The 25,443-nt window shown below is 39.1% G+C and overlaps 1 protein-coding gene across 1 annotated transcript in view; it reads right to left on the reverse strand.

The window, feature by feature from the left end:
- Positions 1 to 14,267: 14,267 nt before the first annotated feature.
- SKP2 (S-phase kinase associated protein 2) overlaps positions 14,268 to 25,443 on the reverse strand; it is a 34,004-nt gene continuing 22,828 nt past the window's right edge. Inside the window, exons 8-10 of the mRNA XM_080803954.1 lie at positions 21,541 to 21,592; positions 21,244 to 21,351; positions 14,268 to 16,136 (exon numbers count right to left, since the gene is read on the reverse strand). Of these exons, the coding sequence (XP_080660080.1) occupies positions 15,923 to 16,136; positions 21,244 to 21,351; positions 21,541 to 21,592 (374 nt within the window). The 3' untranslated portion in view covers positions 14,268 to 15,922. The remainder of the gene's footprint in view (positions 16,137 to 21,243; positions 21,352 to 21,540; positions 21,593 to 25,443) is intronic.

The raw sequence follows: 25,443 nt of genomic DNA on the forward strand, positions 1-25,443 counted from the left end.
AAATATGCTTATTTCAGTAGATGCAAAGTATAATGTCCATTCATGATAAAAACTCTCAAGAAAGTAAGTTTAGAGGAAACATACCTCAACATAATAAAGGCCAGATATGAAAAACCCACAGCAAACATCATACTCAATGGGGAAAAACAGAGAACCTTTACCCTAAAGTCAGTAAAAGACAAGGATGTCCACCCTCACCACCTTTATTCAACATAGTACTGGAAATCTTAGCCACAGCCATCATGCAAGACAAAGAAATAGAAAGCATCTAGATTGACAAAGAAGTAAAACTTTTACTACTTGCAGATGGCATGATACTATATATAGAAAGTCCTAAAGACTCCACCAAAAACTACTAGAACTAATAAATGAATTCAGCAAAGCCACAGGATGTAATATCAAGATACAGAAACCTGTTGCATTTCTGTACACAAATAATGAAGCAGCAGAAAGAAATTAAGACCATTCCATTTACAGTTACACCAAAAATAATACCTAGGAATAAGTTTAACTAAGGAGGTAAAAGACATACGCTCTGAAAACTATAAAATGCTGATGAAAGATGACATTAGAAAAAAAAAAGAAATACATTCCATGGTCATGGGTGGGAAGAACAAATGTTGGTAAAATGTCTATACTATCCAAAGCAATCTGCAGATTTAATGTAATCTCTATCAAAATACAAACAGTAGGGGCGCCTGGGTGGCTCCGTGGGTTAAGCCTCTGTCTTCGGCTCAGGTCATGATCTCAGGGTCCTGGGATGGAGCCCCGCATTGGGCTCTCTGCTCAGCAGGGAGCCTGCTTTCGCCTGTCTGCCTCTCTGCCTACTTGTGATTTCTCTGTCTTAAAAAAAAAAAAAAAAAAAAAAAGGAGTTACAAACCTGGAAAAAGTATCACAATTCAGGACTTGAAGTTATAAAACTGTAGTAATCAAAACAGTATAGTACTGGCACAAAAACAGACACATAGATCAATGGAACAGAACAGAAACCCCAGAAGTAAACATAATTATTTATTGTATTGTATACTATATACAATAAATCTTTGACAAAGGACCTCGCTGGTCTAGTGGTGGTAGGCACCATTTCTGGCTCTACCTAGCTAGTACTGCTTGCCTTGTCCTGCCCTGACGTTCCTCTGCAGACCTGATCCATCAAACCAGCTTGTTCTAGCAGGTGCCTCTCCAAAATAGTTGCCATGCCACTACACCCACTGGGCAGCCTTGGTCTGATCCAGCGCTTCTGTCTCCCCAAAGTGGCTCCTCCCCTGGGAGAGCAGCTCAGCTGACCAGTGCATCTACAGTGACTGCACCAGGCTGCTCCAGCCAGCTGAGCTGGGGGTCAGCTCTGCCCAGCAGCAGGTTCATAGCAGTTGGGCCCTAGCCACAACAGGAAAGTGCACACACCCCACATGTGACAACTCTGGAGTGCCTCGTTCTGATATAAGGGTAGATTGCACTTCTGAGTCCCACAGGACACTTTCTACATAAGCCCACTCCTTCAAGACTGGGAGACATAGCTGATCTACTGAACATACAGAAACACAGAGAGTCAGGCAAAATGAGGAGACAGGAATATATTTCAAACTAAAGAACAAGATAAAACCTCAGAAAAAGAATTAAATGAAACAGATCAGCAATCTACTGATAAAGAGTTCAAAGTGATGGTCATAGAGATACTTACCAAACTTGGAAGAAACACAAAACTTCAACAAATATATAGAAAAAACCAAACCAAACCAAACCAAAACAATCAGACCTGAAGAATAACATAATACACTAGAGGGAATCAACAGCAGTTTAGATTATGCCGAAGTACTACCAGCATCTGGAAGACATGGTTGTGGAAATCACCCAAGCTGAACAAAAAGAAAAAAATCTAATAAGGATAATTTCAGGGATCCCTCAGATGACATCAAATGGACTAACATTCCTATTATAGGGGTACCAGAGAGGGGGACAGAAAATTCATATGAAGAAACAATAATAATTGAAAACTTCCTAAGCCTGGGGAAGGAAACAGACATCCAGGTCCAGGATGCACAGAGAGCTCCAAGCAAGATGAACCTGAAGAGGTCTATATCAAGATACAATAATTATAACGTTAAAAAACTAAAGATAAAAACCCTAGTTATGTACCCCCATAAGATTATCAGCTGACTTCAGCAAAAATTTTGCAGGGCAGAAGGAATTGCTAAAACATGTTAAGCTATGAAAAGAAAAAGAGAACCTACAACCAAGGGCACTCTACCTGGCAATATTATTATTCAGAATTGGAGAGAAAGTTTTTCAGACAAAAGTTATAGGAATTCTTCATCATTAAATCAGCCTTACGAGATGTATTTAAGGAACTTATTTAAGTGGAAAAGAAAAGGCCATAACTAGAAGAAAATTATGAAAGTGAAAGAATCTCACTGGTAAAAGCAGACCTAGAGTAAAAGTAGTGGATCAACCACTTATAAAGCTAGTTGGAAGGTTAAAAGAAAAAAGTGTAAAATCAACTACAACTGCAGTAGTTAGGGATACCTAAAATATGATGTCAAAAACAAAGCATGGGCAGAGGGAGTAAAAATTTGTTTTTAGAATGTTTTCAGGGGCGGCTGGGCCGCTCAGTGTGTTAAAGCTTCTGACTTTGGCTCGGGTCGTGGTCTCGGGGTCTTGGGATCGAGCCCCGCATCAGGCTCTCTGCTCGGCGGGGAGCCTGCTTCCCCCTCTCTCTGCCTGCCTCTCTGCCTACTTGTGATGTCTGTCTGTCAAATAAATAAACAAAATCTTTTAAAAAAAGAATGCTTTCAAATGTAAGCAATCATCAATTTAAAACAGACTGCTATATATATAGGTTGTTATATATGAGCCTTGTGGTAACCACAAACCAAAAACCTCGAGCAGATGCACCATAAATAAAGAGAAAAGAATCAAAAAAGTAACACAAAAAGGTTCTCTAACCACAAGGGAAGACAACAGAAGAAAAGTACAAAACCAGAAAATAATGAACAAAAGGGCAATAATTGCATACCTATCAATAATTAAATGTAAATGGGCTAAATGCAGCAATCAAAAGAGAGTGGCTGAATATATAAAAGTTAAAAAAAAGAAAAGACCATCTATATGTTGCCTACAAGAGACTTCAGACCAAAAGACACACAAACTAAGAGTGAAGGCAAGGAAGAAGATACTCCATGTAAATGGAAATGAAAAGAAAGCTGGGGTAGCAATACTCTGTCAGACAAAATAGACTTTAAAACAAAAACTAACAAGAGACAAGGGCTTACATACCAATAAAGGGATCAACCTAACAAGACGATAGAACACTTATAAATATGCATCTAACATAGGAGCACCTAAATATATAAAGCAAATACTAACAGATGTAAAAGGAGAAACTGACAGTAACACAGTAATAGTAGGGGCTTTTTATACTGCACTTTTACCAACAGATAAGTCATCCAGATAGAAAATCAATAAGGAAACAGTAGCTTTAAGTGGCACATTAGACAGGATGAACTTAGGAGATACATATATAGAACACTCCACCCCCATACAGGTCAATACACATTCTTTTCATGTGCATATGGAACATTTCCCAGAACAGATCACATGTTAGGCTATAAAACAAGTTTCAATAAATTTAAGAAGAGTGAAATCCTAGCAAGCGAATTCTCTGACCACAACAGTTTGAACATAGGTATTAATTACAGGGGGTAAAAAATGGAAAAAATTCAAGCATGTGGAGGCTAAACAGTAGCCAAGGGGCCAACGAGGAAAGCAAAGAGGAAATCAGAAAATACCTAAAGGTAAATGAAATGGGAAGCGCAATACTCCAAAATCTGTGGGATGCAGCAAAAGCACTTCTAAGGAAAGTTTGTAGTGATACAGGCCTACCTCAAGAGACAGCAAGAATCTCAATCTACCCTTGTAACTAAAGGAGCTAGAAAGAGAAGAATAAACAAAACCCAAAGTTAGCAGAAGGAAAGCAATAATAAAGTTCAGAGCAGAAATAAATGAAATAAAGAGTGAAAAAAAAACACCCCGAAACACCGAAAGAACAGATTCTTTGAAACAATAAACAGAATTGACAAAGCTTTAGACTCAAGAAAAAGAGAGGGCCTAAATAAAATCAGAATTCAAAGTGAACTTACAACTGCCACTGCAAATTATGAGACTACTATGAATAGTTTTACACCAATAAATTGGACAACCTTGAAAAAAATGATAAATTCTTATAAGCATATAATCTTCCACGACAGAATCAGGAAGAAAGAGAAACCCTTAACGGACCACTTACTAGTAAAGAAATTGAGTCTGTAATTTAAAAAATTGCCATCAAATGAAAGTGCAGGACCAGATGGAGTCAGATAAACTTTAGCAAAAGAATTTTTTTAAAGTTAATACCCATCCTCCTCAAACTATTCTAAGAAATTGAAGTGGAAGGAACACTTAATTTCCAATCTCATTCTACAAGGCCGGCATTAACCTGATAACAAAACTAGACAAAGACACTACCAACCAAAGAAAAATTACAGGCTAATATCCCTGACAAACATAGATGCAAAAACCCTCAACAAAATATTAGCAAACTGAATTCAACAATATATTAAAAAGATCATAAATCCATTACAGTGTTTATTCCAGAAGTACAAGCTTGATTTAATATCCACTAATCAATCAACATGATATACCACATTAAGAAAAGATAAAAATAGGGGCATCCTGAGGATTTGATTAGTGGAAATGAGAAAAGAATAAGAACTGCTTCATCTAAGTATTAAAAATACTACAGGGGCACCTGGGTGGCTCAGTGGGTTAAGCCTCTGCCTTCGGCTCAGGTCATGATCCCAGAGTTTTGGGATTAAGCCCCGCATCAGGCTCCTTGCTCAGCAGGGAGCCTTCTTCTCCCTCTCTTTCTGCCTGCCACTCCCCCTGCTGTGCTCTCTCTGTCAAATAAATAAAATCTTAAAAAAAAAAGATAAAAATCATATGATCATTTTAATAGATGATAAAATTCAATATCCATTTATTATAAAACCTCTTAACAAAGTTTGGATAGAGGAAAGAAATATCAACATAATAAAGGCTATATATGACAAACCCACAACTATCATCATAATCAACAGTGAAAAACCGAAAGCTTTTCTTCTAAGATTAGGATTTCAAGACAAGGCTGCCCATTCTCACCACTTTTATTCAATGTAATATTGGAAATCCCAGTCATAGAATCAAATGAGAAAAAAAATAAAAGCACCCATATTGAAAAGGAAGAAGTAAAACTGTCACTATTTGCCAATTACATGATATTATACATAGAAAACCCTAAAGACCACACAAAAAAAATCTGAATAAGTGAACTTGGGAAAGTTGCATAATACACAATATACAGAAATCTGTTGTGTTTCTATACACTTAAAATAAGCTATGTAAAAGAAATTAAGAAAACAATCCCACTTATAATTCTGTTAAAAAGATTAAAATACCTAGAAATAAATATAGCCAAGGTGATGAAAGAAAAACTATGAAAACTATAAGATACTAATGAAAGAAATTAAAGATGACCCAAACTGAGAGACATTTTTTGCTCAGGGATTAGAAGACGATACTGTTAAAAAGTAAATACTTCCCAAAGCAACCTGCCGATTCAATGTAATCCTTATCAAAATACCAGTGGCATTTTTCACGGAACTAGAATAAATAATCCTAAAATTTATATGGAACCACAAAAGACTTGAACACAATCTTAGAGAAAGAACAACAAAGCTGCAGGTATCGCTCCCTGATTTCAAGCTTTACAAAGCTATAGTAATCAAAGCAACATGGTACTGGCATAGATACAGACACACAGACCAATGAAATAGGGTAAGAGCCCAGAAATAAACCCATACTTAGAACATCAATTACAGTTGACCCTTGAACAATGCGGGGGTTAGAGGCCCCTGCCAGCACAGTTTAATCCTCCAAAGGATTTTCACTCCTCCAAAACTTAACTACTAGTAGCCTACTGTTGGCTGAAAGCCTTAGTGAGAACAATAGTTGATGACCACATTTTGTGTATGTACTACATATCATATTCTCACAATAAAGTGAGCTGCAGAAAATATTAGGAAAATACATTTACAGTATTATACTTACTATATTTATCAATCCCACAAGTTCACATCATTTGTTTATAAGATTAATCAGATGTCATTACTAACATCAATACGGTCTTACATAAAACACTAAATGTTACACATATTAACACTAAATATGAAAAATGAAAAGATAATGTGAAAAATTCATATTTACAGATATAACAATTCATGTTTCGATTACATAGCAGCAATATCATTGCTTTACAGTAGCCTATGCTTTCACAGTGCCTAGCCTGTACACCAGTGAATGAATCATTAATTTTAAAATACTTATGGCATAGAGTACTGCAGTAATATTCATTACACAGTATTAGAAACACGGTTACATTTTTTTTTTGAAAAACCACTTACCTTGTTAATGGGTTGATATGGTTTCTCCAATCACAAGAAAGAGGCATACTGTAATGTAATTCTTCAAAAGCAGTTATAAAATACTTATTTTATTAAATAAAAATTAAAATTAAAATTTAATTAATTAAAAAATTAAAAATTATTTTATTAATTTTATATTAAATATCGCTCACCTTAAGCCTATGTAAGGACAGGCTATCTACCTCCACACACGCTTTGCTGTGATGTTCTGCCCTAGGAATACTGAGGTGATGATGATGGTGACACAAAGACGTATCCGTTCTTGCCGTACAGTTTGATTTCACACGAAGATGCTCATATATACAGCAGTTAAGTTTATTAAGAGTACAGCAGGATTATTTACTATTCATCAGTGGATCATCATACAGGTCTTCATCCTCACTGTCTTCATGTTGAGTAGGCTGAGGAGGAGGAAGACGGAGGCCGGTCTTGCGCAGAGACACGATGGCAGAAGCAAAGAGGGGGAGGAGAGGAAGGAGAGGCAGGAGAGGCAGGCAAACTCAGTAACTGCATGGAAATACATCGTAATTTCTGTCCTTTTTGCTCTTTTTTCATTGTTTTAAAAATATTTCTACACAGTACAAGTTTTCCTCCCACCATTTGTTTCATTCCAGTGGCCATATCATAGAAGGGTCCAGGTAGTAGAACTCAAAAGCAGACTTGAGGAATCAGAACCCTTCTGCCCGACTGTTTAACACCAGTTTTCTGGCCCTGCTTCTTCTGTGTTGTCCTCATCGTCATCTGGCATCGGTTCAGCACTGTCTCCATCAAGTCATCCTTAGTTAATTCCTCTGGTTTGGTGTCTTTTAGCTCTTGAATTTCTCCAAAAACCGTATTTTGAAAGTCTTCATCCCCCACTTTTTTTTTTTTTTTCCATATCCACAATCTCTTTCGTGATTTCCTTGATTGGCTCTGTCATAAATCTTGTGAAGTCAGGCACAACATTTGGACATGGTTTTCTCCAGCCAGAATTCATTCAGGGATTGATAGCTTTCACGACTTTTTCTATAACCATGCCATCTTCCATGGCAAAATTCTACCAGACTTCCATGATGTTCTGTCAGGGTTCTCTCACGTAGCATTGACAACCTCCCCATAGAATACTGTGTGTAATAAGCCTTGAAGGTCATTATGACCCCCTGATCAAGAGGCTCAATTAGAGACATTGTGTTGGGGGGCAAGTAGACTACTCTGGTAAACTCACAAGGTTCTGGATAGCCAGGGGCATTGTTTAATATCAAAAGAATGTTAAAAAATAGTCCCCTCCAGACAAGGTACTTCTTGACTTCAGGGACAATGCAGTGATGGAACCAACTTAGAAAGAGTTCTTATTATCTGGGCCTTCTCAGTGCAAGTCTGGCAGTTGGTGTTTTCTTTTCCTTCAAGGCTTCAGGGTTAGCAATGGGCAGTGTTGATCATAAATAAAGTAAAAAAGTAGCCAGTCCCTTCCTGCCTTGCATACTGGTACTTGCTTCCCTTCCTTACCAATAAATGTATTTCATGGTTTTTTTTTTTTTTTCTCCCCAGAATTGCCCACTTTCATCCACATTAAAACCTGTTCGGGCAGATATCCATTCTCCTCAGTGATTTTCTTAATGGGGTCTGGGAACTTGTTTGCTGCCTCTTTGTTGGTAGTAGGTGCTTCTTCTGTTATCTTGGCATTTTTTTAAGCCAAACCTCTTTATAAAATTATCAAACCATCCTTTGCTGGCATTAAATTCTCCAGTTTAAAATGCTTCACCTTCCTTTTGCTTCAAGTTGTCATATAATGACCTTGTCTTTTCTCAAATTGTATTAGTCTATAGGTATACCTTTCTTATAGTAATCCCGAACCCATATATAAGCTGCATTTTCAATCCAAGATAAAAAGGTATTTTGTACAAAGCATATGGTATTCATGCCTACTGGTGTGGTTGTACCAACAGCCTCATACATTTCTATTTCTTTCTTTCTTTCTCTTCCTTCCTTTCTTTCTTTCCTTCCTTCTTTCTTTCTTTCTTTCTTTTTTTTTTTTATAATAGTTCTTACTCTGGGGGTGCCTGGGTGGCTCAGTGGGTTAAAGCCCCTGCCTTTGGCTCAGGTCATGATCTCAGGGTCCTGGGATCGAGCCCCACATCAGGCTCTCTGCTCGGTAGGGAGCCTGCTTCCTGCTCTCTCTCTGCCTGTCTCTCTGCCTACTTGTGATCTCTGTCTGTCAAATAAATAAATAAAATCTTAAAAAAAAAATAGTTCTTACTCTGGATTCACTTACCTTGAAATGATGGACAACAGCAACTGCAGACACCAAGCTATGGTACATATCAAGCCATTCAAGTTTTCTTGTAATTTCATGACTTTTCTTTGCTTCCTGGGACCAATTCCTGTATCACTAGTAGCACTTCATATGAGCCCTCAGGCATTATTCAAGGTTGACAGTATTGTACTAAGCATGATGAAAGATAAGTGAGAACTGCGAGAAATTACTTTTTCAAAGCAATATGCAACTTGCTGAAGATGAACTGCTCATGAGATTATTAGCCTCACATGGTCGTTTACATGAATACTCACAACCCTCAAGCTCATAGCAATAGCAGCAGCAGATGGCTATAAATTTACCACAATGGTACAGTCTGTACTACAGTTAATTTTATATAGTTACGGTTTAAAACCTCATCTTCACATTATTTACATTTCTTTCAACTGCACCATGTACAGTCTGTGTGTGCTTATGTAAGTTTTGATAAATTTTAACATTTTGTAATAGGTTTGTGTTTATTTTATGGTAGTACTTGATGAAATAGACTAATACCTATTTTTATGCACTTGTGACATATTTAACTTCTTAAAATTTTGTTCGATATTTCTAGGCTACATGGGTCATCTGAGAATTTCTTCAAATTGTCACAAATCTCTAAAAAATTTTTCCAATATATTTATTCAAAAACTATGCATATCAGTGGTCCCATAAAGTTCAAAGCCATTTGGTTCAAGGATCCACTATAATCCCTGACAAAGGAGGCAGCAATATGCAATGGGGAAAAGATAGCCTCTTCAACAAATAGTGCGGGAAAGCCGGACAGCCCCATGCACAAGAATGAAACGACAGCACTTTCTTGCACTCGAGACAAAAATAAACTAGAAAACGGAATGACTAAAATGTAAGAAAGACCTGAAAGCGCAAAACTCCTAAAAGAAAACATAGGCAGTAAACACTTTATCACCGGTTTTAGCGGTATTTGTTTGGATGTGTTTCCTCAAGCAAGAGCAACAAAAGCAAAAATAAACAAATGGGACTGCATCAAAATAAAAAGCTTTTATACAGCAAAGGAAACCACCAAAAAAAAAAAAATAGTAGTAAATGGGAGAAGATATTTGCAAACGACATATGCAATAAGGGGTTATTATCCAAAATAAAGAAAGAACTCACAGAACTCAATACCAAAAATAATCTGATTAAATGGGTAGAGGACCCAAACAGACATTTTTCCAAAGACATACAGATGCTCAACAGACGCATGAAAAGATGCTCTACATCACTCATCATCAGGGAAATGCAAATTAAAATCACAATATATATCACCTCACACCTGTCAGAGTGGTTATTTTAAAAAAGCCAAGTGTTGGGGTGCCTGGGTGGCTCAGTGGGTTAAAGCCCCTGCCTTTGGCTCAGGTCATGATCTCAGGGTCCTGGGATCGAGCCCCGCATGCCGCTCTCTGCTCAGCGGGGAGCCTGCTTCCTCCTCTCTCTCTGCCTGCCTCTCCACCTACTTGTGATCTCTCTGTCAAATAACTAAATAAAATCTTAAAAAAAAAAAAAGCCAAGTGTTGGCAAGGATATGGAGAAAAGGGAACCCTTGTACACTGTTGGTGGGAATGTAAATTGATGCAGCCACTATGTAAAAGAATGTGAAGGCTCTTCAAAAAATTTAAAAAAAATTAAAAAATTAAAAATAAAACAAATATGCAGCCATTCCACTTCTGAATATTTATTGAAGAAAATAAAAACACTAATTCAAAAAGATATTTGCACCCTTATGTTCCCTGCAGCATTATCTACATTAGCCAGAATATGGAAGCAACCTAAGTGTCCATCAATAGATAAATGGGTAAAGATATGGTAGACAAATATTATTTACCTACAGAAGTTAAATCTTGCCATTTGTGGCAACATGGACAGACCTAAAGGGTATTACTCCAAGGGAAAGAAGTCAGACAGAGAATGACAAGTACCATATGATTTCACTTAAATGTGTCATCTAAAAAAGAAAATGAACAAACAAACAGAAACAGACTCACAAATACAGAAAAGAAACTGGTAGGTTGCCACAGGGGAGAAGGGATAGGGGATTGGGCGCAATAGGTGAAGGGGATTAAGAGGTACAAATTTCAGTCATAAAATAAGTGATAGAGATGAAAAGTACAGCATAGGGAATATAGCCACTAATTCTGTAATAAGGTTCTATGGTGACGGATGGTGACTATACTTAACCACCGTGAACACTTGTAACGTATAATTGTCAAATCAAACTGATGCACACCTGAAACTTAAGTCAACTGTACTTCAATTTTAAAAAAGGACTTAAAAACAAAAGAGGTAATTCAGGATCTAAATCACTAAAAAATCCATTCCATTGTGCCAACGTAACATAATATATGCGTCATTATATGTAGGGATAGTATCTTCCAAGACAATTATGCAGAAAGATCCCCAGGATATCATGACATATAAATGATATAATGAAAAGAATTAGATATATGAGAGGGAAGAGATAGGAGTAAATATACTGATGAATTACTGAGCTACAAGGAGAAATTGTTTACTTCAAATGCAGTGTGTTCTTGACTTTTAACATTAAAAATAAGCATGAGGGGATTAAGACACAAGTCAACAAGAAGGCTTATTAAGTTTTATACATTAAGGAAAAATTTGAAGGTACTTTTTTAAGTGTCATGGGCTTTAAGATACATTTTTTTAAAGAAAACCACTGACTAAACAAGGGGAATTAAAGAGAAAATTAGAAAAAAATATTTTAATTTGAATATTTTATAGGATAGTAAAGGCATGGGTTAAAACTAATTTTGTTCATAAAAAGATTGATTGATTTATTAGTGAGAGAGAGAGAATGTGGTGGGGAAGGGCAGAGGGAGAGACAGAGTCACAAGGAGGCTCCACACTGAGCATGAAGCCCAATGCAGGACTCGATCTCACCACCGTGAGATCATGACCTGAGCCGAAATCAAGAGTTAGATGCTTAATCGACCATGCCACCCAGGAGCCCTCATTTCTCCCTTTTTAAAAACCGAATATCAATAGCTAAAAAAATAAAAATTTGAGATCCTGAAAAAACTATGGAAGAGATCTGAATAAGATACAGCTTTTGATACCATTTAATTGTGAATTCCTCAGGAGTGGGGACAATGAGTTCTCATCTGTACTTTTGCACAATGAATAAAGACTGACAGCAGCTAGGGAAGAAACTGTTAATTACAATACTAAACAATAGTTTTAACATACTGTAATTTAACATTCTTTCCTTATGGTGTATGTGTAGGGGGGATCTGATAGATGGGTATCTGAAATAAGTAGGACAGTATTTGAGAACAAGGTTTTTACAAACTGTCCTTCTAAATGGACATTTCCCCCAACTACAAATGCTATTTCCCACACTTACTGTCTTCAAATGGATGAAGAGGGCTTGAATGATGTTGTCACAGTAGGCTGGTTTTTCTTGGCTTTCACAGGAAAACAATCTATTTAAAATATCTTTGGTAATTACATTTTGATCATGTAGCTATTTCCTCCTGCCTCAGATCTTCTCTTCAAAACATCTCTTTGTGGAATGATTTCTCGCAAAATCATTGTATTGATTTTTAAATAGTTCCATGAGGATTTTAAATGGGTTACTGTAGATCATCCACTCTAAAAGCAGTGTAAAATATTGCCAAAATCTAGAGCTTCACAAGAGTTGGCCTCAAGATGAAGTCTTTTTTTTGACTTCCTTGGATTTCCGGCTAGTTTGGGAAGGGGAAGACAAAAGAGGTGGCTGCCTTCTTGCTTGTTCTGGGCAAGGTTAGGGCAGCCGGTGGAAAGGGGTTTCTTTCTAGTCTTCCCAGTCTCTGGCTATCTTGCCTTTCCTCAGATTCTCTGCACCCTCCCAGGTGCTGCCCCTCAAACACAGTATCTTCCACGTTGTAGGTCTTCAGTAAATGTTGCACTGAAATCAAGTTCACCAGGATGGAAGAGATACGAGTTACCTTATCCAGAAATTCAGATCTCTGGAACTTGTGGGTATGGGAGAGGGGAGGAATCAAGGGCCACAGGCAGATGTTAGAAACATAAAAAGAATGACAGCCAGATGTTAGGTGCCTCTTGACCGAAGAGCACAATACCACCTAGCAAGAATTGATTCGCTGAGAAAGGAACTTGTAAGATCAGCCTTGGGATTGGGGTTTCATAACCCCAGCACTGCTGATATTTTGAACCAGAAAATACTTTGTGGTGGGGAGCTGTCCTGTGTATTGTAAGATGGTTAGTTAGCAGCACCCATGGTCTCTTACCTGCTAGATGCCAACAGCACCTCTCTGCTTGGGACAACCAAAAATGTTTTCAGATAGTACTAAATGTCTCCTGGGTGGCAAAATCCCCCTTGGTTTAGGGCTTTTTGCTGCTGAATCTAACTACCAATTTATGGAAACAGGGGGCAGATGAACCTGTTACAGGTCACTCCAGGGATCACGTCAACAGTCACAATGTTGAACTCAGGACAACCTCTTTTTTCAGTAAACAAACTGTAAGGAAAAAAAGCTGGGGGCGGGGGAGAGGGAGGACCCAAAGAGACTCAAGAGAGTGTCAATCAAGTGCACGTGTAGATCACACCTTACGTCTGAGGCCTCATCAAAACAAACCCGTGTAAGGAAAGCACTTGAGACCCACTAGGGAATTTTCTACAGCATCTTGACATTTAATGTTGCAGAATTAATTCAGGAGAATCTCTTTCTGATGTATATACTAAATTTTTGTATTTAGTATATGTATATGTAAATACTATATACTAGTATATGTATATACTAAATTCTGATGTATATACTAAAATATCCTGCTTCAAAGTAATTTGAGCAGGTGGGGGTGTGGGGGGGTTGTGATGATGGCTAAAATGAGATAGGCTGTAAGTTAATGACAAAAGCGATGAAGTTCATGACAGTCTCTAATTTCTGCATGTATTTGACATTTTTCATAATTAAAGAAGCCTAAAAGTGATAACAGAGCATAACCAAAAGCAGCAAAAAAAAAAAGGTGATGTTCAGAAATAATCACTATTCTACCATTTGAATGGACGGTTCAGAGGGAACTGAATTCCCAATACCTCTTAAGTACAGAGTGAACCAGTCAAACAGTTTCCTAATGAGAGTAAAATATACAGTGTAAGCCGGTCCAGTCTAAAGTTTAAAAGTGCCACTCGCTGCCTTTTATTAGTACTTGAGGATCACATTAGTCACCTGAATTTCAAATGTTTTATAAATATTACTATTTTAGAAGCACTTTAAAGGTTAAGAATAAGCCTTCCTTAACACCTTCTCAGAAAGTGTTATACACTATCATTTTAATTTGACCAAAAAATATGAAGTAGATGGGACAAAGAGGACCACTTAAGACTAGTTTTGTAGGTCTTTAACTAGAGGGCTATGACCCAGAGCACACCATAGTAAGGACACACCATATCAAGGGCTTTCTAATTAGAGCACTTAAGGAAAAAAAAGAGAAAGAACAAAGGAATGCAACTTACCGAAAGTACTCATTTTTATAAAAATGTGTTTTATTTTAAAACAGGTCTATAAAAGTAGAAATCACATACAAAAATAGCTTATGGCTGGACTTGAGTTTGGAAGCACTGTATGTTTGAGGGCATCTGGAAATCACAGTCCAAATGGATCCTATCATCAGCCCTTGTCACTAATCTGTAAACAATAATTTCATGTAGTATATTTAGCACTTTTTAACTAGTACAAAATTGAAACATAATCATTTCCCGTACAAGCCACTTTAAAATGTTCTTCCTTAGGTCTGAGCAGATAAGGACACTTCATATCGTTGTTTCCAACATTTGAAAAGTCTGATTTAAAAACAATGTTACTAGAAGTAACAGGTTTTAGCTCCTTTTGTTCCATTTCAAACATATGGGAAGGTCATCAATTCAAAGAAAGTAGTGTTTTTTTTTGTTTTGTTTTGTTTTTAGGTAGAATTTAATCTTTTTTCTACTAGACACCATTAAAAAGAAAAAAATCATTGTTGCCATCCAAAGATTCCACACCCAAATCTTAACTTTAACGTAGTTTCAAGTTGTCTTACTGCTTTGAAACCGCATGAAGCCCACACCTACTTCGAGCGTGTATTTCTGGGTGAACGAACATGTAGTTCTCCGGGAACTCTAGGTCCAGGAACTTTAGACAACAATGACTTTCCAACAATTATTGTGGGAGATAATTTTTTTTTTTTAAAGAAGACAATTTAAAATACTTGATTCCAGAGTCATATAAAAATAACCTGAACAACCTTGGCAATAAAGGAAAATGGCAGGCAATTTCAGTTTGGCATTTCAGCCAACGTTTCAAGAATAAAGACCGGCTACTATCACCTTTCTAAAACACAGCGAGTCATCTTAAAAGCTAAAGAACGCACGTTAACATCATTTGATCGTGAAGTTAGAAGGCCACAATTCGGCATTCTGGGAACACAACACAGGAAGGAAACTTCATGGATGTTCATTAGAGGACAGTCCGGATCAACCCGGCACGGAAAATAGCCTCTTGAGCCTTCGGAGGCTGGACCAATTCTTTGCCTCTGATGGTCAGCTGTTTCTTGTTTAGGTTTCAAGATGAATTGCCCAGAGCTCTGTTTCCATGGACCTAATTTCAAATCTAAAGGCAAAGCTGAAAGGTCTATTCTGCAATCTCCAGAAGAGAGCACCATGAACGCGACCGTCCTATGATTCTCCTTTTGTTCCGTCCACAATACAAACACTTCTACCAATCTATGTCTCCTAAGGCAATACTGAGAAATTAGACAGAAGAAAGTGACCACCCAGATCGTGAAAATGATTTGCTGCTGGTGATTCTCACGCTTGATTCTAAATAGACGGAACAAGATGGGCACTTGACAGAGGTGGCTTAAATCTTGCTGCTTAATGTTATCCTGAAATTACAGGCGCTCCTAAAAGAGCCTTAAACTTGGGCTCTTAAGTGCACAGAAGCAGTGACCGAAGTTTTTCTGGTTATTGAGAAAAAGCAAAACTTCATCGTTTTCACTCTCAAACGGTTGTCTAATATTCTTGTAGAAGGCAGGCAAAGGGAAAACCAAGAATAAAAAGAGCCGAGCCCTCCAGCAGGTGGGCTTCTTGCCCATTTTCCCTGTTCCAAAGAAAAGAGGCGACACCATCCTGCGATAAATACTTCACAGGCAACTGGGCTTCTGTAGCGTCAGCCGGCATCTGATGCCCCAGATCTCCTGGTTCTTCTTGTTGCCAGTGGTCGGCCTGGCGATAGTGGTGAAATGGGAACTATTAATCTGTAGATGAGGAAGGGCTTCTTTTAACAGCTGAAGGGTACCGTCTGGCACGATTCCAAACACTTGTAGTGTTTTTAGTGTGGGAATTTCTCCAAGTTCACTGGAAAGGAAGAGAGACCTTTCAGAGTAGCAGGATCTACGGTGACTGATCCACGAGAGTTACATGACCCAATTTTTACCATTTGTATCAGTCTATACAGCCCCCACTGAAAACACCACGTGCCATCCATGACCCAAGAAAACAGCAAAGGTGAGTGAAACCAGAGAGTGCGGACCACAGCCTGGACAACATGGCCTTAGGGCCCACGCAGGTGCATTTTATTAGGTGTTTTCTCACAAACTAACCACTGAGGTTTATTTAAAATCCAACCATAGTTGTTTCCCTTCTCTATTCTTGATTTAAATTGAGAGGATTTACTGAATCACCTCAGGTTATAAGTGATTTCCAAGCATGGATTTGACCTTTATTTGAACTAGTCTCCTCCTCTCAAAAGATGAGCAGCAGAAGTTATGGTAACTTCTTAGTAAGTCCATTACCCGTGATAAAACCTAACAGCGACTTTGTAAAGGTACTTTAAACAAGGCTATGTAGTTGGCTGCAGATGGAGAAAAGGAGTAACTGGTCACACCTTTTCTATGAGAGGGAAAAGAAAGCCATCTGACTTCCCTACATATTACTTTTTTTTTTTGGTTGCATATATGCCAATCCTCTTCTCAGCTCTTTCCCATTAAGTGAAATACAAGTCTGTCAACAGTGACATTCTGGTCACAAAAAAGGGAGCCTGTTTCCCTAAAGTAAATACTTTTAGGTAATGATTCTTTCTTCTTTAACTCAGATCTCTGTACTTAGAAATTCATCTCTCTGATCTGTATTTGCTCCAGGTTGGGACACAGAGTACAAAGTCTTAGGAAAGGGAATATTTAGTTAGGAATATCAACAAAATCCCACTGCAGATCAATGAACACATCAAAGACCTAGTGTCAGCAGCATCCTTTGTATTTTCATATTGCCGATAATTACTAAAAAACACAAACTTTCTTCATAGTAATTGTCACCTGTCCTCCTCTTTCTTCCTTCCAGTCTATTCTATACACCAATGTCCAAGGCATCTTCCTAAAGCCTAGCTAAGATGATGTCACCCTTCCACCCCCTCCATCCCCCAAGCCTTTGATGCTGCCCTCTTGTTTACGGAACTCAAACTGTTCTGCTGGCCTTAGGACTTTCCACGTTCAACCCACCCTCCCGGTCATCCCACTGCCCCCTAAATGTATTTATTCTACACTCAACAAGTGTATTAAACATCACAGATGTTTAATACATATTAGCTGAATAAAGATGAAGGCTAATTTAGAAAATGAAAGTACTATCTAAGTAAAATAAGCATGTTTGGTGTTCAATACAATCTCGAGGTTACAACAGCCAAAAAAGAAAATCAGGAATAGTGAAGTACCATTCTTCTTAAAGTAAACTAACCTCTGGAATACAGCAGCAGGAGTGCAAAGAAAGGTCACAGCACATAGACGTTTATACGCAACATCCCTTAAGATGACAGCAATTCTGCCCCAACCTTAAATCTTAAATCCCTCTTATGTGAAATCCGAGTATTTGAGAACTTTGTAATGAGAATCTGGGTGCTGGGATATCCGAATTAGCCAAACTGTAAGTTCTTCTACAGTGGACGGAATTAGAGTCAGAAGCAGACGCTGCAGGTGGGAGTGAGCAAAGGGTGCGCAGCAGATGGCAGAAGAAGAATGTTCTCGCAACAGCACTGGGAAGGAGCCTTGGTGGGCATAAGGAAATGACAGCAGACTCTTAGAGACACGCAGGTGAGAAAGGAGTGAACTGCATACCATGGGACGGGGAATGATCCAAATCGAAAAGCCAGAAAGTCTTTTAAAATTTTAAGGGGATGAAACAAAATAAGCATCAAAAGCCCCTTAGTACACGTGTCATCTACAACACAACAGAACAAATTTATAAGCATCTCTTTAGACTGAAAAGCAACCGAAGGACAGTAAATAGCAATGAAGAGCCATTATTTCCAATTTTAAGAAGTATAAAAGGACACTGATAATGTCTTTTTTTTTTTTTTTAAAGATTTTGTTTATTTATTTGTCGGAGAGAGAGAGACAGCACAAGCAGGGGGAGAGGCAGGCAGAGGGAGAAGCAGGATCCCTGTTGAACAAACAAGGAAACCGAATCGACTCAGTCCCAGGACCCTGGGATCGTGACCTGAGCTGAAGGCAGACGCCCAACCAACAGAGCCACAGGCGTCCCTGTGTCTCGTGTACCTTTGTGTGTCATTGTTTGATAATGTCTTGTGTATCTTTGTTTCATCTGAGTAAACAAAAGATACTTATAGACCCTTTCACGGGTTCACTTTACCTCAGCTACACATTCCTATTTTCCTTATAAAATCTATTAGTAAGTATGTAACAATATTATTTAGTAACTATATTTGTAACTATTAGTTAGTATGTAACCATATGTAATTAATCAATGCCTAACTACAAATTCTCCTACACAGACTTTCTACTTAGTCTCTCCCAATCTCAGATCAGTTCACTAGCTCCAGCGTGGCTTTCTTACTTGGGTGAGAAATACAGAATGATCAGAAGAAACTTTGGACATAGTTGGAATAAAATCAATTCAGGCCGAAAGGACTAGACATAATGCGGACATATCCTGTAGAAGAAAAACCTAGTTTCCCAAGTAGTCTAAAGCACTAGCACTACAGAAGAAGTCACTCAAATTTTATTTTCCCACTTCTAAGAAATAAAAATTCTTTAGCATAAATGGCTTTTTCAAAATTACTATTGAGGATCCTGGAATTGTTACTGTGAATTTCGAGTACATCAGCTGCCAGAATGAAATTAGAGAAAATAACACTATCTTAAGAAACTTCTAAGGATAGGTTATGGGCAAACTCATTTAATGGATTCATAAGGTTAACCAGCATACTATTTGCATAATGCCTGAAGAAACATACTCTTTTACCTTAAAGTACAAGGAGAACATCTTTTTTCTCTCTGTTCTCATTTTTTTTGGGTGATCTGATTTGTAACTGAACTCCCAATGCCCGTTTCTCTTATTTCAAGATAAGGTTAGGACAAGTCACAAGGCAGTGAGGGTTCAAACGTAGGTCTGTGACTTGAGGTCTGTGCCCTTAAGCAGCAACTCACACTGCCTGCAGGCAGGACTCCGTAGGTGTTATTATCCTACTGGATAAAAACACTAAACTGTGAGAGCTCACAGCCTTCCCTTAGCCTCTGCTCGAGAAAAAGCATCTGGGGATTACCTGCTTAGCTTCTTTCTCTGGAGAAAAAGAACAGAAGTGAGACATGGGAACAGATTCTCTTGAGAAAAGCAACCAAAAAAGACTGATCACTGTCGTCCCCAGGGGCCGCACGGGCAATGATGCCGACGCCCAGAGGGCAAGACAGGAGAGACGGGTGACAGAGACGCCTTTCTGGGTGGACACTCGAGGCTCCTAGGAGTTCTGGTTACCACAGGGCACAAGATTTCAACAAGGGTTCCTTGTACATGAGTTCACACCCTACTGTCTGAGAGACATGGAAGTAAAGACTGTCATTCCTTTTAGGCAGTGCTTTTTCTTTTCTTTTTTTTTTAAAGATTTTATTTATTTATTTGTCAGAGAGAGTGAGCACAGGCAGACAGAGTGGCAGGCAGAGGCAGAGGGAGAAGCAGGCTCCCTGCTGAGCAAGGAGCCCGATGTGGGACTCGATCCCAGTACCTTGGGATCATGACCTGAGCCGAAGGCAGCCGCTTAACCAACTGAGCCACCCAGGCGTCCCTAGGCAGTGCTTTTTCAAACAAGATACCAGCTGAGCCCCTGAGCCCCAAGATTAATTAAAGTGATTAATTAAAAATATAATTACTGGATTTTCTAATTCTGCTAGTTAACCCTATATAGCTGAAGGATCATTTATTAATTCTTGCAACTTAACTTAGAAGATCCAAACCAATCATTTGCGAACTACATAAATTCTTTGTCCAAACTCCCCACGCTTCTTGAGTAGGAACCAGAAGCTAAATGACCTTCTCTGGGACAGTGAGCTACATGGGGCAGTGGCCTCAATCAGGGTATACCCGCTGGAGTAAGAAGAGCGCCTGACCAAATTCATGACACTAACTTCTTGTGGTTTTCAATAAAACTGCTATCCATTTACATCCTACATGCGGAAGGATTTTCCAGTCCTTTGGGGATAAAAAGTAACTTTAAAAAAATAAAAAGACAATGTTATTCCTAAGATGACTTGAGAATAGCACCTTCTAAAAGAAAGACCAGCAACTTTTGCTCTCCCTCAATTTGTGGAAGTTGCTGAGCAGACACAAAATTAACCCTCGTAAGAGCCACTGGATTAACCAGACTATTTTCATCTATCTAGAAAACCTAGCACGCAGACCTCACTTAGCGTTTAACTCACTTTATAGCTTCAGGTTAAGTTACTTCACTCTTTTGGATTTCAGTTTCCCCCATTCCAAGACAGCACTAGAATCATGACATTGACTGTTTACATGATGCCATTTTTCCCATTCTTTGACCACTGGCCAGGACAGACATCACTAGAAGATTACAGAACTTTCCTCTCAGCCCAGAGGGAGTCTGTCAGAGTCAATGGGAGTTGATTTGAAAAATGTGAGGGGGGAAAGCCTCCCTGGGCCTGCCTCCCCAGTTATACTCTGAGCTCCCTGGAGGTAAGAAGGATTTTTCCTTTTGCAAGTCTTCCAGATACTAGAGTATGGTGTTCTAATATTTAAACCTGCTTCTAGCTAAATAATAAATGTTTAGTAAACTAACCCAGTCAACTTTCCAAGATTTTTTAAGGAAAAAATTTTGTCTTGGTTTTTCTGTTTTGCTGGACTTCCCTAATCTATTTGTGGTACACCCATATCGATGTTCAAGTTTTATTTATTTTTTAATTTAAATTCCATTAGTCAACACATAGTACATCATTAGTTTCCGATGTGGAGTTCAGTCATTCATCAGCTGCATACAACACCCAGTACTCATCACATCACGTGCCCTCCTTAATGCCTGTCACACAGTTACCCCATCCTTCCCACCTGCCTCCCCTCCAGATGTTCAAGTTTTAAGCACCTGCTATTAATAATAACAAATGCTACCCCAAGTGACATTTCTTGTTCCCTGTCTTCTCCTACTTTTAGAAAATGAAATACTTACAGTAAAGTTTCAGGTATAATATCATAGCACCGGCTGAGTGAGAGATGTTGGAGGTAGTTGAGCTGGTAAAATTCTGGAAAGCAGTCATTCTTCAGCATGACACTATCGCTGGAACAGAGCAGAAGAGAAGATTCAAACTGATTCAGACTGAACTAGGCTTCAGTTCAGATGGAGAAAACGGAAATAACCAACTGTTTGGTTCCTTCAATTCAACAAGTTAAGATCTTTTCCACCTTCAATGAGCAGTCATGATTTTTTGGTTTTTGTTTTAAAATAAATAAATGAAAACAAAAATACCTTAAGTCTAGGTGGACAAGATTGGGGCATCTTCCAACTAAGGTAGAGACATCTAGGGAAAAAAAAATGATGGTCACTATTAAATGAGGAACAAAACAAGGATATTTGCTATCAACACTATCATTTAACTTGGTGCTAGAAGCTTGGAAGAATGAATGCAATTAGAGTCACACTATGAGAAAGAAAACACAAAATCATCACCTTGGTATGTAAGATTCTGAATCCAGAAAATTCAAGAGAATCAACTAGAAATAGTAAGAGAACTATGTAATATGGTAAGTTAATAACAACCCACAGCTTAGCTATGTATCTGCAATACCTAGGTGGGGAAAAAAGAAGAAAAATCCCACTTATACTAGCAAAATGCAAAACCAAACACCATCATCTATAAACAAATAACATATAATAAAAGTAGCACTTAAGGGGCGCCTGGGTGACTCAGTCAGTTAAAGGGCTGCCTTTGGCTCAGGTGATCCTAGGTCCTGGGATCGAGCCCTAAATCAGGCTCCCTCCTCAGAAGACAGCCTGCTTCTCTCTCTCCCTCTACCTGCCACTCTGCTTAGTTGTGATCTCTCTCTGTCAAATAAATTAATAAAATCTTAAAAAAAAAAAGTAGCACTTTAAATCAACGGGTGACATCATGGATTATTTTAAAAAATGACACTGCTACTACAAGCAGAAAAAAACTTATTTCTCCAAATCAAATAATATATCCAAATAAATCCCACATATATTAAAAGGTCCTAAAATGCATAAATATAGGGTAATTATTCCTTGGATCTTAGATTTTCTAAACACAAAGGAAAACATAAAGGAAAGTGGTAATTTACTACATAAAAGTTTTAAGTCTACCATGTTAAAGCAAAACAAAACACAAAATTTAAAAAGTATCAGAAAACTGGGAGTGTTTCCAATATTAAACAGAGTGTTAATGGTCTTATGTAAAGAGTAAAGAAAGATAAACATAGAAAATGGGCAAAAAATATGGAAGTGATACTTGGCCAAACAGAGAGAAAAATGGTGCAAGAAAGGCAAAGTAAAATTGAAATATTCCTTTTTTTTTTTAAGTTTTTATTTATTTATTTGACAGACAGAGATCAAAAGTAGGCAGAGAGGCAGGCAGAGAGAGAGCGGGGAAAGCAGGTTCCCGGATGAGCAGAGAGCCTGATGCGGGGCTCAATCCCAAGACCCTGAGATCATGACCTGAGCCAAAGGCAGAGGCTTTAACCCACGGAGCCAACCAGGTGTTCCTAAAATACTGCTTTTCAGCTATCAAATGAAAAAAAAAATTCTATCATAGTATCCAGAATTGATGAAATATAATAAAGCAGGTCTCACATATACTACAAGTGGATATTTAATTTTATGCAGTCTTTCAGGGGAGCAAACTCACTTTCTTTAGAGTGAACTGAGTTTTTGGTGTGTTTTGAGCATTATACACTTGGCTCTTTGGCTCAGTAATTCCACTTTTAGAAAAACAATGAGGTATGCATGAAGACATTCATTTCAGCAATAGTTGTAATAGCCCCTTCCCCAATTATTTTAATTCATTAACCTCCATCCATTTTGTGGAACACAATGCCAATGGCAGTCACTCAAAAGCTTTTAGATAGCACTTCATGACATGAAAAAATACTCAAGATATATTGTATAGTGAAAACAAAATACGCATAATGCATTATAATCTCAATTTAGTAAAAACACATGCAAAAACTCATATTTATTTTTAAAGCTTTTATTTATTCATCAGAGAGAAAGAGAGAGAGAAAGCACAAGCCGGGGCAGCGGCAGGCAGAGGAAGAAGCGTGCTCTCCGCTGAGCAGGGAGCCTGATGCAGGGCTCGATCCCAAGGACCTGAGCCCAGGCAGACGCTTAACCGACAGAGCCACCCAGGAATCCCCCCAAACTCTTATTTATACACAAATTCACAGAGAGAAAAAGGTTCATGGGGTTGGGGGTAGGAGGGGAAGGCTGCAAGGAAATACACCCAAGGATGGTGGGATTACAGGTAACTTTTCAAAATTTGGGAGAGAGTCACAGGTGTTATTTTGTATTCAGAAAATGAATCAATAGGGGTGCCCGGGTGCTCAGTTGGTTGAGCGTCTGACTCTTGATTTCAGCTCAGGTCAGGATCTCAGGCTGGTGAGATCGAGACCCACACCTCACACCCCTCCCTACCCCAGTATCAGGTTCTGCTTAGGATTCTCCCTCTGCTTCTCCTCTGCCCCTCTCCCTCTCCTCACTCTATCTTAAAAAAAGAAAAAGAAAATCAATCAATATACGTTATTTATTTTTAAAAGTAAGTAAGCTTCATTCATGGTTGGGGCTTTTTCTTCCCACAGTTCTGTCTTCAGCCCCATTCCCTCCCCTGAATCTTAGACTTGCATTTTAAACTGTCTCCATACGGCGCCTGGGTGGCTCAGTTGGTTAAGTGACTGCCTTCAGCTCAGGTCATGATCCTGGAGTCCGGATCAAGTCTGGCATCATCGGGCTCCCTGCTCAGCAGGGAGTCTGCTTCTCCCGCTGACCCTTCCTCTTCTCATGCTTTCTCTCTCTCTCTCTCTCTCTCTCTCACACACACAAATAAATAAATAAAATCTTTTAAACTGTCTTGATACATCCATTGCATTGTGGGACAGCCATTTCAAATTCAGCCCTAAAAGCCAATAGTTATTTCTCCTCGAAATCTGGTCCTTCCCTAAAGGCTTCCCGGTCTCTGGGAAGTGCTAACGTCACCAGTCCAGCTGCTTAGGCCTAAACCCCAGGAGGCATGCTCAACTGTTCTCTCACATCCCACATCCAGTCTGTTGGCTTTTTAATGTCTGATCATTTCTTATCACGTCCCACGTCACTGCCCCCCCCCCCCCGCCCCGGCCCGTCTCTTACAGCCTTTTCTCAACACAGCACTAGAAGACGACATTTAAAGGGGAGTCAGACCCTACCGTTTCCTGCTCAAAATGCTACGGCGGCTTCCCATCTCACTCAGAGAAAATCGGAACAAAGCTTCTGCCTTGGCTTGAGAACCCTGGGCTATCTTACCTCCTATCATTGTGCTCCTTGCTCCCTCTAACACTGGTTTCCATATTGAGGCTTTGCATTTGCTGATGCCAGTTCCAGAATGTTCTTTCCTCACTTATCTATACAAGTCCCGCCTTCACCCAATCAGGCCTCTGCTCAGGTGTCACTTCTGGGCAGAGGCCCTCTCTTTGGCCATTCCATCTGAAAACAGCCCCCTCTGGCCAACACTCTGCTTCATTCTTCCTCCCTGCCTTCCCCTCCTTGCACCACATTTCGTTGTTTGGGGGTTGCCTGGCTTCCCTGCCAGTACGCACGTTGCACAGGGGTGACTTCCTCGGTTTTGTTCAAGGTCACAGCTCCCAAGTCAGGAACAGGGCTCTGTGCATCAGCAGAGCTCAATAAACATTTGTCTAATGAGTGACGAAAAAAATGAAGAAGGGCACAGTACAATTTTGAGAGACCCATCACCCAGCCAGCCCACTAGCCATCCCCCAAATCCCCAGTTAGATCCAATCTCACTTGATGCCACCTAGGAAAGAACAAAACCTTGTGGGGGGTGGTTGGGTAGAACTGGTACTCTCCAGCCCTCACTTAAGCCCTGGCATCCCTCAGCGGAAAGGGCTCGTAAACAGTAGTCACTGCTACGATTCCCTCTACACACTGTCCCCTTCATTTCGCGACAAGCTGGAGATCCACCTGCGCCAGAAGGCACATTACAAACCCCCAAATCTAACCTGTCATTTCAAGGAGAGAGATGATTTCATGTAGAGAAGTCAAGGTCAAATCCAAGACCAAGAGCTGGTCCTCCAGGACCCCAGGCAATGCTTCCCTACTGTCCCACGGGGGTGGCAAAAATAACAGTGACGATCACTGCACACTCACTAG

The sequence above is a fragment of the Martes martes genome, assembly GCF_963455335.1.
Source record: "Martes martes genome assembly, chromosome: 5".
Taxonomy (NCBI): Eukaryota; Metazoa; Chordata; class Mammalia; order Carnivora; family Mustelidae; genus Martes; species Martes martes.